A 15,970-nucleotide genomic window follows, 5' to 3' on the forward strand; every position below is an offset into this window, starting at 1 on the left:
ATATTGTAATTCGATTGTACAACAACTTCACTTAAAAAAAATCTCTTTTCACAATATAGTTTTCTCTCTTATTATTCTCTCTTCTTCTTCGTTCATTTTAACAATCCTAATTATTTTACCAGATCAATCCACAAATTATATATATATATATATATATATATATATATATATATATATATATATATATATATATATATATATATATATATATATATATATATATATATATATATATATATATATATATATTCTTTTACAAGTATTTTATATGTATAATTTCTTTAATAAAAAATTTTGTAAACATAACCAATCATATCTTAATTTCAAAAATTCCATGTAACCGCGTAACTATACCGCAATTGCTTATCAAGGCTTTATAACAAATTTGTGTTCTCGTATCGGCTTATGGAATTCTTTACCACTTGGACTTTTATAAGAATACATCAAGGCTCTGCTCTACACTTAATGATAATAATTACCTATAACTTAAAATTAAGGTTCTTCAAAAAATTCATAGAAACCAAACCGAACTGCAGAATACAATTGTTACTTCCTCAATAAATTTTTGGCTAATGGATTTTTTGCCCGGTTGACGGTCAAGTTCATTGGCTAATGGATTTTTTTGCTGTGTTGAATGTCTTTTTACAACGGTAAAGTTTATTAACCATTTCTACAATTTAGGTTCAATACTAGTCAACCCACACATCACATTTTTTATAATTTGATTTCGTTATCGCTAGTTTGTTAGATTGTACGCGTCATGTATGTCAGAGAATTTAAATTTGTCTTTGTAAAATTTACTTTTCTTTTGGATTATATTTATTATATATTTTGATTTCATTGGGTTAAATCATATATCGCCCAATTTTTCTGTACTACTTTTTATTTTATATATATGGCATTGATAAAAAAAATCTTAAAAAATTAACTGATAAATTATTTTCAAAATAGATCATTTTAATAATTATTCTATGCAAATCATTGTATAGGGGAGTTTGATACCATACATATCTACAAAATAGTGAGAAAAACAAATTTTAATCACATTTGGACTCACAGCAGAATAATTTGCCTTCATGTGTTTATCTACGTTTCCCATTCCAGCCAACAAAAACGGCTCTCTTACCAAATTTAAAAAGGTTACTAACTGTTTGGTACAGTTAAGAATTAAAAATCTGTGTACCAAACCAATAATCTGGTTCAGTTTGATTCTAAACAAAATGAAACCGGTCAGTTCAATCCTTACAATTTTTTATTATGATTCGGTTCGATATAGATATAGTTTGGTTCTCTTAATGAACCATACCATGAAGAGCCCTACTTAAAATTATAAATTGAAATTTTACATATTGACAAAGTCACTATTGACTCTGATTATTTCTTAGTTACATATTCACACTTAAGGCCTAAAATTTACGTTGATAAAATACTACCATCTTTTCAATGCCCTTTTCTTATCAATATTATTGAAAACAATTTCCTGACAACGTACAAGTCCATTAGCTCCTCCAAAGCACAACCATCTCTCACTACCCTCATTCAAGTTCCATCTCACTTTATGCAATGCTGTCTTTTTTGAAGGAAAGACTTCGGGTATATTCCCAGAATCATGCTTTTCATTATCAACTCCAGGTGTATTCCCATCTCTACTAATAAGAGACGTGCTTTCACGCGGTTTCTTCTTTCTGCTACAACTCAGTTTTGGTCTTTTGGGCTGTTGTTCCGGAGAGTCAGTGTTAGAAAGGGCTGCAACAAATTGAAGGCTGGATGAATATTATCATAAAATCAATGACAGTTAATCATATTAGAATCACATCATAATTAGCAAGGTTTACCTAAAGTCTGAGAATCGTTACTAGAAGCTTTAATCATTTGATTATTTGCACTTCTGCTCAAATTTGCCTTGGATAATAAGTCTCGGAAAGATTGAGCCTGGATGCCTCTATCTTGCACCTTCATTGGGAAAGGAGAGCTTGATATTTGAGTGTTGACAATGATGGTTGATTCCTCTTCAGATACAGACCCACATAGAAAGAATGGAGTTCGATTGCGGGAATGTTCGGTCACTGATTTAGCAGTAAGCTGAGTACATTAAATATACTCATTAATAATTATTTTATTTTGGGGCTGTGGAGAAAATTCACATGTATAAGCATTAATCCAGGATTATGTTACAGCTATAAATTTTGAGGAATATATACGCCAACTAAATGCAAACTGGAGTCCTCTCAAGTTCATGTTCCTTGACCAACGCAAAACATTTCAGCCTCACAGTTATAAGATAAGAAAGAAAACATGAGGGATATCCGTCAAGTGATCGAAAAATGTATTTCTTAATTCATGTAAAAAAAGTGTATATTTCAACTTAAAACAGTGGTATGCGCGGATTGAAATCTTGAATATTTTGATCATGTAAAGTTATAATACCATATCAGAAGAGATGCTGGTAATTGCAAGTATATCTCCAACAAGATGTTACTAGTAGTACCTGAAAACGAAAGGCAGCACCATCTGCTCCACAGTATGCAACCATGCCTGATATGATAGAATAAACCACAACATTTACTTAGCATTAAGTAACAGTAATGCACTGTTTAACTAGATAGTTTGTTTACTTTGAAAAACTAACAGATGCTTTTACTCCATATGGTATTTTCATAACACGGATTTTTCTAAACCCAGTTTATGTCTACCAACAAGATCCATTGTGATAACATCACAGAAGAAATGCATACCAAAAAAAGTACCTGTTATCGGTGACACTTGAACACTCCAAATGGCATAAGACGAATATGTTGAACCATGCAACCCTGGTTGTCTTTTTCCATTGTATATCGTTCCAGTGACAGGGAGGTCATTTGCAGTCTTCGCCAAGCTAATGGTTTTCATTGTTCCATCCTCAAAGCACATAATGATACAACTAGAAAAGCATAAAATATAAATGAGTTAACTATAATGATGATGAGAACAGGCATCATTCGATCCAGTTAAAATCATGGATTACCTTGGCTTTGACAGCCAATACAGACTGTATATGATTCTCTGGGAAGGATTGAGGAGCCTCAGAGGACGAAATGGATTACTGCAAAAAAAAATCCATCATGATACAAGTCATTGCAAAAAGTTTAACATAATACTAAGGCGGAAGGAACAAATATAAATCAATACACTATAATAGTCGTCCTTTCTAATCGAGGAAACAGAAAAGCAAACAAAGACATGCACATATAGAGGATACAAAGAAATGTTGACTCTCTAGTTTGACTTATTTCGCAATGCTTACACTTAGAATGCAAATGAACTAAAGAGGAAATACACGAGGATGCAATATTTAAAAAGACATAGCTATGCTTATATTGGTATTCGCAAGTCAGAAAAAGATTAAAAAAAATTATACTTTAATAAAGATTGAATGCAATATAGCTATTAAAGATTTTTTTTTGTTCAAAAAGAAATAAATATACATAAAAACTCACCGTAGGTCCCAAAACTTAAGGCTTTCATGCACATATAGATGATACAAAGAAATGCTGACTCTCTAGTTGATGTATTTCGCAATGCTTACACTTAGAATGCAAATGAACTTAAAGAGGAAATACATGAGGATGCAATATTTAAAAAGACAGACGTATCCTTATATTGGTATTCGCAAGTCAAAAAAAGATAAAAAAATGTATACTGTAATAAAGATCAAATGCAACATAGCCATTAAAGATTTATTTTTGTTCAAAAAGAAATAAATATAGATAAATAACTCACCGTAGGTCCCAAAACTTAAGGCCTTCATGTCCTGCGGTTACTACTATGTTAGAACTCTCTGGATCACTGAAACATCATAACAAAATATCACATCCTATTAAACACTTCAGAAGGTAAGAGGATGGTCAAAGGATGTAAATATAGCTTATTTTAGATGTAAGATATTTGTCTGTGTAATATGTCAATGCCTTGTTTATTGAAGTAATCTTCCTAAATATAAGGGTTTGTGTCTACACAATGGAATAAAATTACAGCCTTGTGCAAACCATGTTTGAACACAAATGTTGCTAGTTTTATTATTTCTGAAAGTAATAGTTTGAATAACAGTAATAAGGCAGCTAGTTAGAGTTGATATCCTCCCAGCCTAATAATCAATCTCCAGAATGATTTCAAAAGCACACATACACATTATAAAGAAATAAGTTAAATCATTTATCTGAAGGATTTCATTAGATTAGGTTTTAGCTGCAGTATCTGTTAGAGTCCGTTTTATTATCCAATGAATTTGATGAGAGAATTCAAAAGTGAAGATCATATACATATATATACAGAATATTTCTTTATATAGATACACTAAATTTCTTTCTTAAAGATGAACGATAACAGCAACATTTTGTTAGAGGCATTGTTAGACCTCTTATTAGAGAACATAAGAGGAGTGGGCACAAATAAATTATAGCAGTTATGGTTAGTAATGTTTTTATTTGTATGGTTAGTTATTGTTTTTATTGGTATTAACCGTCAGTTACGTTATCTGCCTTTAGGAATAAATAGAGGAAAGGGGAAAGTGACTATTGGGTAGTTATTGAGTGGTTGTGGGATGGAGACCGAGGTCTCTAATTCTTGGAAGGGGGAGACAAAGACTCTTGAGTTTCTTGGAGGAAACTGCTGTATCTATCCTTGATTTTCCTTTAGTTTATCTCTTCTAATTATATAACCCAGGTTTCCTTTTTAATTAAATTCTGGCCACTGTTAACCAGAATTATTCGATAAACATCTGCGTTCAATTCAGTTTCCTAGTTATGAACTTATTATTACGAATTTCTAACACAATCAATGCAATCAATCACATCAGTCGTGGCTGAGAAGGTGTAACTATTACTAACCCCTCAAAAGGAGCCCATGCAACTGTCCTAATAGGAACTGTATCCCCACCGAAACAAAGTATAGGCCTTGTATCTGCAGATAAACAACCGAGTCAATAGACAATAATTTGTGATTCATATTTAGTAAATATATTTCTCAGTACAGCCCCCTTCCCTAGCAGGCCAAACTAGGAAAACATAAGAACGCATTAAAGAGCAAAGTTATTACCATCACATTTAGATGAAGAATTTGTAGAGAATTTCCATAGAGCAACCTAAATACAAAACAAATTATATTAGTAACAACATATATTGTTTAAGAATAATAATACTGAAAACCATAACAGTTTTAAGATATAGAACTATTACATAACGGTGTAAGAAAAAAGATAAAACACAGAAAATAAACATAATGCTTTCACTCTTTTCCTTCATGACAAAATATCATCAACAATTATATTACCTGACTAACCAACAGTTAAGGGGCCCAACCAACATCTAAGGGGGTCGGCTACGTGGATCCCTTGACAACATATATAGATCTCTTTTATTCCACCGAGTGTCTCTCGCATAAAACCAAGTTTAGATTTACTAATGTGTCTTTCTTGTCTTCTTTTTTTGTGATACAAGAGGGCAAATGGCCCCAAAAAAACAACAGAAACTACCGCTTAATGACCCCTGGATACGAAACTCCTATAAGATCAGAAGGAAAAAAAAATCGAACTCAGCTCTGCAGGGCAAGTATCATTAAGATCCAATCCTGGTCCATGTTTTAGCCCCAAGTTTGCCCACATCTGCAATGTGTCTTTCTTGTCTTAATCTCTGCTCAATCACTCTCCCTAAAGCTTCATAATACGACACAAGAGCCTAATCCCTCCATAACTTGTAAGGATTAACAAATCACCTATGTTTTGTACTTCATTCATTTAACATGTTAGATCTCATAATCTTGTTAAACAACTTTGTGAGCCATCTTTTTCCTTTCTCTCCCAGATCCTTATGTCAATAGAACAAAATCCAGTCCAATTGCCTCACTATTATTCTATATATAAGAAAGGTAGAGAGAATGATGAATTCAGCATCTAGAATATTCTATAACAAAGAAAGGAAGAGAGAATTCTGTTATGATCGATTAGAAAATGATTATTACATTGTGAAGGCTAGGATAGCATTATATATAGGTACAACTAACCGAGTTGGTTAAAGGTATGCAGACTTAGCATAGAGTTTGTTAAAGCACTAACAGCTATGCTAAATCAGCATAGAGTTTGTAAAAGCACTGACAGCTATGCTGACTCAGCATAGAGTTTGTTACAACTTACAAGCTAACCTAATCTGTTTTGCTTATCAAAACCGTTACAGACATGGCAAATGCAATAACTGCATTTACTATAATACTATACAGTGCTTCTTTTACTTCAGATTCTCAGTTAATTGGTAGATTGTAGGAGTAATCTTGATCCTCTTCCCTACCTTTTAGTCTATATTTGAGTCCAAAGATATATCATGTCCTTTATTAAAAAGATAAGGAATACCTTTCCACCTTTTCTCAATGTCTTGTTCCTTGGCCATTACTTTTTCCATCATCACCTTTAAAGCACTTTCCCTGATTCAATTCCCTTTCTTTTCTTTCCCTATAGATCTCTTTGACCACTCTGCTTTTGTATAGTATTAAGATAAGATGTTGCTCTCTCTAAAATAAGTGTCAGCTATAGTAAAATGAAAAAGCAATAGAAAAATCAAAGACAGCGGCTTGGCCCTCTTTACTTACTTCCCCACATACCCCATTGACATTTGACACCATGATACCCACTGGATGCCTACACACATGACCATTTATATCACCTCTTAGAGAAATATTTTTATTTAGAGGTATCTCTTTGACTAAAGCTTTCTTCCAATAACTTAACCTTGTGCTGCTCTTTTATCCCATATTACTAATGCAATGTAAATTTTATTTTAGAAAGTCAAAGACATAAATCAGATAGCATTGGGGAAAATTATACCGTTCCATCATGGCAGCCAGCAAGTAAATAATCATGAGGGGGCGTAACCGACCACTCCACTGTCAAAGGAATGCTGTGAAACAAAAGAACATAGTAAATTAAACAACATAGCCAGTCTAGAAAAACATATTAAAAAGCATTGTGTACAACACATTCTGCAGTTGCATAATAACTCTACTCCAACAAGCCACCTTTTTTAAGTGATTATAATTTTTAACATTTTCCAGAATTAATGATGGGCAGAGAGTTATACACAGAAAATTCAATTCAGTAAGGTAGAGACGAAGATCTAAGCATTGCACTTTCTTTTAAAATTTATAATTACAAGTTTTCTTAACCTGGAAATTTAAATAAAACTAACATTTCATTCAGTAACCAATTGCAGCGCACAGTTCTTGCATACCCGGTCAGAATGCAAATTTTTGTCAAATTATCACCATTAATTTAAGAGTTGATACTATAACAAATTGTATTCTGAGAATATAAATTCTTCATAAAAACTATATATAGATGAGCACATGTCAATGTTTGTTAAGGTTTAAAATATAACAAAATTCAAATTTGTTTTTGACCATTTTAATGTAGATGGGTTTAATGTTCACCGTAGTTAGAATGAAGGAGGAAAAATACCTTTTTAAGCTACCACACTTCAACATTGAACATTTGAATACAGGCTCCAATCTTAGAAAACGAGGATCGGTGCCTTCGATATGCATATACATTGCTCTCACTGCATGAGGAAGGGGAACCTCCCACCTGAAATTGATACAAGAATTATGAAGCAACATCAAAAGTCATGAAGTCATAATGCACGTCAAAGTCACAGATAGTTATAAAAAGAACTTGCTTTTGTTGAGAAAAAACGAACACTGAAACTTTAATGAACTTCTTTTAACAATTATCAATGGCAATGGCAGTGCTACGATAGGGACTTCAGGATTATGGGGTGCCTACTTACCACATCGAGTAGTATCAGATGCTAGGTGGCTATTATGTTGTTAATTTCATATAGCGTTGCAGGATAGCCACTAATGGAAAGACAAAAACCCAGTGTAAAAGGATCCATATTTAAATTTATACCCTTAAAAAAAGACAACGGCTGCTAACGGTCGGGATCTCGCTTTAACTCCCAAGATCGTACGATCTTACGAGTCAGCAACCATCCACCGCTTTAAGTTCCACAAAGATCGTGGATTTGGCTGGAGCGCTGAAAGCGTAGAGGAAGATCGTTAAATCATGGGATCGTGAGATCTTATTTTGGACTGTGTGACAAAGGAGTATCTTTCACTGAGGGAGTTGGGTCTTTGGAACTTGTAGGGATTTCTTTTAAAAATCATTGCAATCTGCCACTTGAGGTGCCATTGTGGGCTACTGCAGCCAATTAGATATCTGTGGCTAAATGTTTGCATTTTGTGTAGATAAGAATAAAAAACACAGAACCGGACAAACAAAAACAGTGAACTCTGACTATTGCAACTATTTCCACAGTGAATTGACCATTGCAGCCATTTCAATGGTGAACAGTGTTGTCCATGGCGGTCCATGGCGGAGAGGCAAAATCCCGCCATGCGGCGCCGTTATTGCGGATTATCGCGGCAAAATCCGCAATAGCAGCCGAAATTTACCATTGCAACGAGCCCAAAAACCGCCATGTAAGTCTGCCATAGCGGCCATGGCGGGGCAATTTGATAACACTGATGGTGAACATTAACCCTTGCTGAATCTACATGAAAAGGATCAGTTCATAACTATTGCAACTATTTATTTACTAACTGGTACACTATTGTTTCAGTTTTAGCCTTATGCTCCATAGATTGTGCCACAATTTATTCAAATTTCAAAATATACCAAAAGTCAATCCTAAGTCTCTATTTAAGTAGTTGCCTTTTGTCCATTATGTCTTGTTCAACTTTTTAGGAGAGGTCGTTATGATACAGACACGCAGTCAATATAATATAATGATAAGAATATTATTTACTTAAAATATCCAAATTTCAAATACCTCAAATCTAATAACATGATAGTTCATAACAACATATATACACAATCAACAAAAAGAAAAATAAATCATTCAAGTATCACAAAGAAGATCAATAGAAAATGGAGAAAGAGGCTCAAAACATCTTACACTTCCAGAGATCCATTGCCCAACAAGACAGCAAGATAGCCCATTCGATGGTTGCACGAGGCATCAATATTGTTAAGAGGCCGCCATTTGACATCCCATGCCACCTTTCCATTATGAGCCAGACATGACACAAATTTTGGCAATGCTACATTTTGTGGAATGGGACATGTAGATTCTTGAGGTCCCAATACAGAGCTACCATGTGATTGATGGTCTTCCTCCTCCTCACACTGATTCAATAATGGCCTACTTGCATCTTGGCTGCAGCTTCTTTCCATGTGATTAATATCCAATCGACTCCTTGTAACAGGAGTTTCTGAATCGCATGCAGAAGCAACTTTCTTGGCATTCTTTTCCTTTGTATTAGAAATAAATTTGGCTGAATCTGGACATTCAACAGTGAGAGGAACAAATTGGTCCTCAAAATTTGGATCACTCGCTGTTACTTCTTTTGAACTCTCTTTGGGTCTTCCTCTAGGTCTCTTAATTGGTGATGGTTTTTCTTTCAAGGTTTTATTTTCTATAGGCCCTTTTTTACTCTTGTATGTAATACAAGGTGTTTCTTCGTTGTTTTCATTATTTCCATTTGGAGCAGGAGACTCGATAGAATTTTCTTCAAATTGAACAGTACCAGATGGTATGTCTATTACAGTTGGATATTTTATCGATCTTCTTCTTTTCCTCTTGTTAGTAATAGGATGCATTTCTTCATTGTTTTCAAGATTCTCATTTGGAGCTGGACTTTTTTCCGGTCCTCCTCTTTTTCTCTTGTTTGTAATAGGAACTATTTCTTCATTTTTTTCACTAGGACTCTTTCTAGGTCTTCCTCTAGGCTTCTTTATTTCTGTTGAGTTGTCATTTGTGCATGTGTCTTTTTTAGGTTTTTTTTCCTTCCCAGGGAGAGAAGATACTTCTTTGATATGTTCCTTATTACTTAGAAGACACCATATTTGCACAGCACCTCTGCCAGTAAGTGAGACACCCAATTTGTGATAAGATGAACCAGGTGGATGAGCCGCAACAGCAATGAACTAAACCAAGTATCATAAAAAGGTCATTTAATGTACAAGAATTGCAAAGAAAATGAAAATTATTTCCTACTTCCTAGTCTGGAGCAAAGGTAAGTGCAGAATTTTACTACATATCTGAATATAGCTGCAGACACAATAAGAAAGCAGTCAAAAAAGTATATCAAATAGGTATGCATATGGAGTAGGTAATATGTAGAACATTGAAGAACTTTAAAATAAAATTGTTGGACTTGCTGCTGTGTAATCATTGCACCGTGTTACCAGTGTCTCCAACATTAATTAACCAGAGGAATTAGGTAAGTCAGGTGGCAATTTAAAATGGTGGTGCCTGACTATTAAATTAAGTGCAGCATAGTACTGACACAAATTCAGCTTTCTACTTGGGCAAAGAATGTGAATATCAAGAACAGCAAAAAAGTTTTTTTCTTCCAAATAGGTAGGGGATAGCTACAAGAATCAAACAACATTATAATGCCTCTTAAATCATATATAGTGATAAACCATTTCAATCTAAAGGCTTTTAACAGTTAGGAATATAGTTTTTCTAGACCTCTATACCCGTAATATTAGAATAACTTCCATCTGATCTACACCCGTTACCACACCATCAAACTTCAAATAAGCAATCACCCTGAACACATGAAACATCACACTCAGAACCTACGAAGCACGGAAACCTCTAGGAGTAGGCGTGTTGTGGTGACCGACACACGTCGGTGTCCGACACTTGTATGATACCCATACGTCATGTATCGGAAAAGTCAAACAAGTGTCGGAAAAGTCAGACATGTGTTTCCAAATAAATGATTTATTTTCTTTACTTTGACACTCTTTAGATCTTTAGATCGGTGTCCGACGTTTGTTTGACACTCATACAACACGTGTCGGACAATTTAGACAACTGTTTAAAAAAGAATTTGTTTTTTTCTTTGCTTCAACACATCTTATACATTTATTAAGACAATTCTTTCGCACATCTATCTAAAAGGGTTGAATATTTATTGAAACAATATAAAATTAAAGACTAGGATATTTTTAACTCTTTTATTAGTAGATGGATAAATGAAGTTCAAATACTATTATGTAGCGGTGTCGGTGTCCTATGTTTTTGACATAGTCGGTGTCGGAGTATATTGCATTCAAACTTTAAAGACTTCCCAAGAAACAATAAAACAATAAAAGACACTATTATTAAATGTGCAATACATGTCTACAACAAAGAGAGAAAACAAAGTACCTCGCATTTAATTGAACAATCTGACTCCTCGTGCATCCTAGGACACCAATCTAATGCCCATACAGAACCTCCAACATTCATCACAAAGTCTCTGCTTCAACAAAATTGTAAGTGTTTAGCAAAGTTAAACAATAATCTGCGACAAAATACTTAATTTATTAGCATGTTCAACGACATTACAAAAATAAACTTAAACTCCATGGAAATGTCATTTGAATAAACCACAACAAAACAAGTTAATATTTAAGCCATACCTGGATTCTTGAGATTCCGCGTCACCAAGTAGTTCCTCCTTTTCCGTATCATACTGAAAAGAACACACAATGATAATGTCTAGAAAGTCTAATTATTAATAATTATAAGTTATAACTTGAACTTAAAAGTAAAATACATTCTATAACATACATGTCTTGCAAACAAATAAAGTAGAATTAAGTTAGGAGGACTTGTACCTTAGGAACAGCAGCAGATGAAAACTGAGGTAAGTTTATGTCTTTGATATTATTTCTCTCATAACACTCAGAGCTCCCAAGTCCATAAGCAAACCTAATGTTTTTAGATGGATATTTAAAATCTCTCCATGCTCTGCACATATTTAATGGTCAACCAAAAAAAGAAATTAAGGGGTTGTTCTAAAAATTATATAGTCAATTCAGTTCATGAAAACAAACAATTTCAAAGTTTATTTTATTTTAATCCAACTTTCTTGTCGTCCTTCAACTAATTTTTGGATTGGATTGACACAGTAGGAACCACTAAGTCGTCCAATGATTAACAAACATGCTAAGTTTCTCCAGTTTAAATTAATATTAAAATGAATTAGATAAAAAGTGACCTGATCTAAAACAAATTTTAACCAAACTCTAAACTAAATCCATATGATTAACTTATAATATCTTAAAGACAATTCTAAACCTGCTGTCAAACTGCCCCTAGAAACATGAGATAACAAACAAACAGCATAGCCGTTAGTGATACAAAAAAAAACAGTTACATGATATAAATCACAATTGTCAATCCAGAGCATCATAGTCGATACATATTAATCAATAATATAACAAAATCGCATTGCCCGAGAACAATACATATTTTTAATACAACAACAACAACTAAGCCTTATACCACTAAGTGGGGTTGGCTACATATATCAACTTCCGCCATAATGTTCTATCCAGAGCAATACTTTTATCCAAATTGTTACACAAAAAATTATGACTTAAGAGCAAAAAGAATTCAAAAACGCATGAAACAATTAGTTCTTTACAAGCCATACCTTAAGAAAGTGACAGAAGAAGTCATTCTCTTGATCTCGCTTTGCTCAACAGCAGCATTGTGTTCTTCTTCCCCGCAGAGTTTGGCAATGGTGTCCATGTCATGGAAGAAATTCTCAACAGAGAAATCAAACAGAGAAACCCTAAGGTTAGAATCACCGCAGGTACTATTACCACCACCGTCATTGTTTCGCACTGTAATGGAATCATCAGCAACAGCAACAGAAACAATTTGGCCCTCTTTAGTTGCCTTAGTCTTTTTCTTTTTTGCTTTGATATTAAATAATGTAGCTTTCGGTAAGTTATCTTCTGCCTCTTCCATTCCTCTCTTTTAAGCAATTGCAGGCGAATTTGAAAATTTTCCGGAACCGAAATTCAAACCCTAGACCAGTTCATTTATGAAACCAAATGCTGTTTACTTTACCTAAGTGGAAAATTTAAAATAAATTAATTAGCACTAATCTCAAATATTATTCACCCTCTATACGGTGACAAAATCAACTGAAATCACTCCAGAATTAACTATTAACCATTTTCAGTTCTCTTGTAAGCATTTGAATCATAAATAAAGCTACACTAATCACATAATATATACATAAATAAAACATACTACATTTGTACAAAGAAAAACATAATACACAGTGCTAACCGAGTGATGGAGAGGTGAATGAAAACGGTGTTTTCAGGCGAAAAACGATTCGAGTGAGGGAGAAATACTGGTCGTTCACGGCGGAGAGAGAAAATGATACGAGCGAGGGAGGGACAAATTGGAATTAGGGTTCTTTTTCGGTTTTTAAAATAACCCTATTTTAATTGACCGGCCGGGTTCGTATAACCGGTTCCGGTTCAACGGTTCCGAGCAGTTTTTTCCGGTTTCTCCTGGACCACTAACGATTTATTTCCGGTTTCTCCGGGCAGTAATAACTGTGAGAGATTTTTTAATACAAATACCTTATAGATCTCTACCACACCTTTCTAAAAATTCAAAACTATTTTTAAATTCAAAATATGTATTTCTAGACACATACGATCGCTCTTTCTTCATCAATACTATCTCTGTTCATGTTCATTTTTATAATAGACAATACATTTTTTAGATTTATTGAATAATTAATATATCTAATATATAAATAGACTAAATACATTGATTATTTAATAAATTTAAAAAATGAGTTGTTCTCGATCAGTTATCTCAATTTTTTTAAAAGTTAACCTTAGATGCTTCAATAAACTAATAGTTTAATCTTGATAAAATTTATACTTAAAAACTTCAATGAAATTACCAATCAATTATATATACACATATACATACACATAAGTGCAATAATGACTCCCCCTTAATGATATGATTTATTTTTACTGTGTTTTTGTTGGTGGGGTCCTTGAATGGTGTCGTTGGTGTCTTAAAATTTTCAAAAATATATTTTCATATTGCTGGAATATATTTTTAAATTACCTTTTTTATGAAATGAATGTGTGATTCATTTATACATGTAATTGATGTATTTTGGATGTATTTGAAGATGTCTCTTCAAAATTTGATAAACAATTTTGAATTTTTGTATGGTTTTTTTTCACTTGAATTAAAAATCCTCTAATTAATGCATAATTTTTTTAAGATATTTTTTTAAAAATTAAAATTAAAATACTTAATTATTGTTATAAAAAATATCTAACCTACTAGTTTTTCTATTTACACTAAATTTTAAAAACTCAAAGATGAGATAATAAATTGATTATTTAAGAAAAGTGATTTTCTTAAAAATAATTATGTTTTTAAAAAAAAGTTCTAACAAATTATCTTTTCAAAAAAAATCAAAGAAATTACATTTCAAATAAAAAAATTGCATGTACGATGATATGTCATTGTTTTTGGCGCATGTATTCATCTTTTGACCTAAGGCGTAATTGCATATAACACTTGTTTTTAGGAGTAGTCAATGAATGTTTATGTATTCATCTTTTGACCTAAGGCTTAATTGCATATAACACTTGTTTTTAGGAGTAGTCAATGAATGTGACACATGCAACTTTTAGGAGCATGTATTATTGTCTTTGGCTACTCCAAAAGACATGTGTCATATACAATATTTTCTTATGCCCAAAAGATGAGTGTTTGCGCCATAGACAATGACGCATCCTCTTGGGGACGATTTTTTTGTTTGAAAAACGATTATTTTAATTTTTTTTTGAAAAAGTGGTTATCTAGAAAGAAAAAATTGAAAAAATATGATTATTTTAAAAAAAATTGAGAAAAGTTATAAGGATTAAATTAAAGATAATAGCTAAAAAAAATTAAAAATAACTATTTATTTATAAATATTAACTATTTATTTATAAAAATTTAACTCTAAACTAATAACTTACATAAATCTAAATTAAATATAATTATATACTAATAAAATATTACATAAAAGATTCATCTAAGTTAACTATTATTATATTATTAATAAAATAATACATAAAAGACCAGTAAAACATGAATCATACTTAACCCTAATACACAATAAGTGAAAATTGTCACAATTAAATAATATGAGCTAAAGAATATTTAAAAAAATTGTACTTCAGAGGTTTATATGAAATATTTTTATTTTTCTTTTTTAAAAATATATAAGACAAAATAAATTAATAAAAGTTATAATCAACCAATATATTATTCTGAGTATAACTGAAATATGTGTTTTTATTTTTTTTTAGCAAAATGATGTTTACATTATTACTTTTTAAAAATATTCAAATAAATAGATGAGATTATATCAAATTTGTCCATAAAATAACTTTTATATTTATAATAAATTGTTTACATTGTAATATATTTATAATAAATTGTCATTTGTTTTTTATAAATTAGATATTTTTTATGCGTAATTGTAGAGATTAACATTCGTATTGAAAGGATTATAATAAACGATAAAAAATTTATGATAATGTTAATTTATAAAAGTTATAATTAATTTATTTATTAGTTGAGTATAATTGGATTTTATATTATAAAAATATTTTAAAAAATATGTATAAACTTTAAACCATCGTACTATTTCGTCATTAGTGACTTTCCAAATTATTATTTTTAAGATGTTTTATCTACTTCAATTATTTAATCTTTCATTATTTGTATTATTCATTATTGGTTTCAAATTATTCAAATATGTATTTTATATATTTATATTTACTATTAAATATTGGTTTCAAATGCTTCAAATATGTATTTTATGTATCGAGAGGGTAAGAAGAATTTTAAAAGTTTTTAAAATAAAATCAAAAATCAAAATGCATATATGAAAATAAAACACAAGTTGTGCTATCAGTAAATCAGTTAGCAGATACAATCTGCAGCAAAGAAATATTACACCAGTGTTGCTCCATCAACATAATATACAACTGATTAAGCAAGCTAAAAATGATTAATTAATTTGTAAGCAAAACCAATTTAGCCTCCTACTCCAAACA

At 31.9% G+C, this 15,970-nt stretch overlaps 1 protein-coding gene across 1 annotated transcript; it reads right to left on the reverse strand.

Annotated features, from left to right (window-relative positions):
• Positions 1 to 1,229: 1,229 nt before the first annotated feature.
• On the reverse strand, positions 1,230 to 13,384 carry LOC127091903 (uncharacterized). The gene is made up of 16 exons (XM_051030638.1): positions 13,167 to 13,384; positions 12,520 to 12,941; positions 11,699 to 11,831; positions 11,501 to 11,553; positions 11,247 to 11,337; positions 8,979 to 10,009; positions 7,481 to 7,606; positions 6,851 to 6,923; positions 5,074 to 5,119; positions 4,866 to 4,938; positions 3,760 to 3,825; positions 3,005 to 3,082; positions 2,748 to 2,920; positions 2,489 to 2,535; positions 1,836 to 2,082; positions 1,230 to 1,746 (listed from the first exon to the last, which is right to left on the reverse strand). The coding sequence occupies exons 2-16, from the start codon at positions 12,837 to 12,839 to the stop codon at positions 1,430 to 1,432; spliced, it is 2,874 nt and encodes a 957-aa protein (XP_050886595.1). The 5' UTR covers positions 12,840 to 12,941; positions 13,167 to 13,384; the 3' UTR covers positions 1,230 to 1,429.
• Between the last annotated feature and the right edge of the window lie 2,586 nt (positions 13,385 to 15,970).

Source organism: Lathyrus oleraceus, chromosome 6 (genome assembly GCF_024323335.1).
Source record: "Lathyrus oleraceus cultivar Zhongwan6 chromosome 6, CAAS_Psat_ZW6_1.0, whole genome shotgun sequence".
Lineage (NCBI taxonomy): Eukaryota > Viridiplantae > Streptophyta > Magnoliopsida > Fabales > Fabaceae > Lathyrus > Lathyrus oleraceus.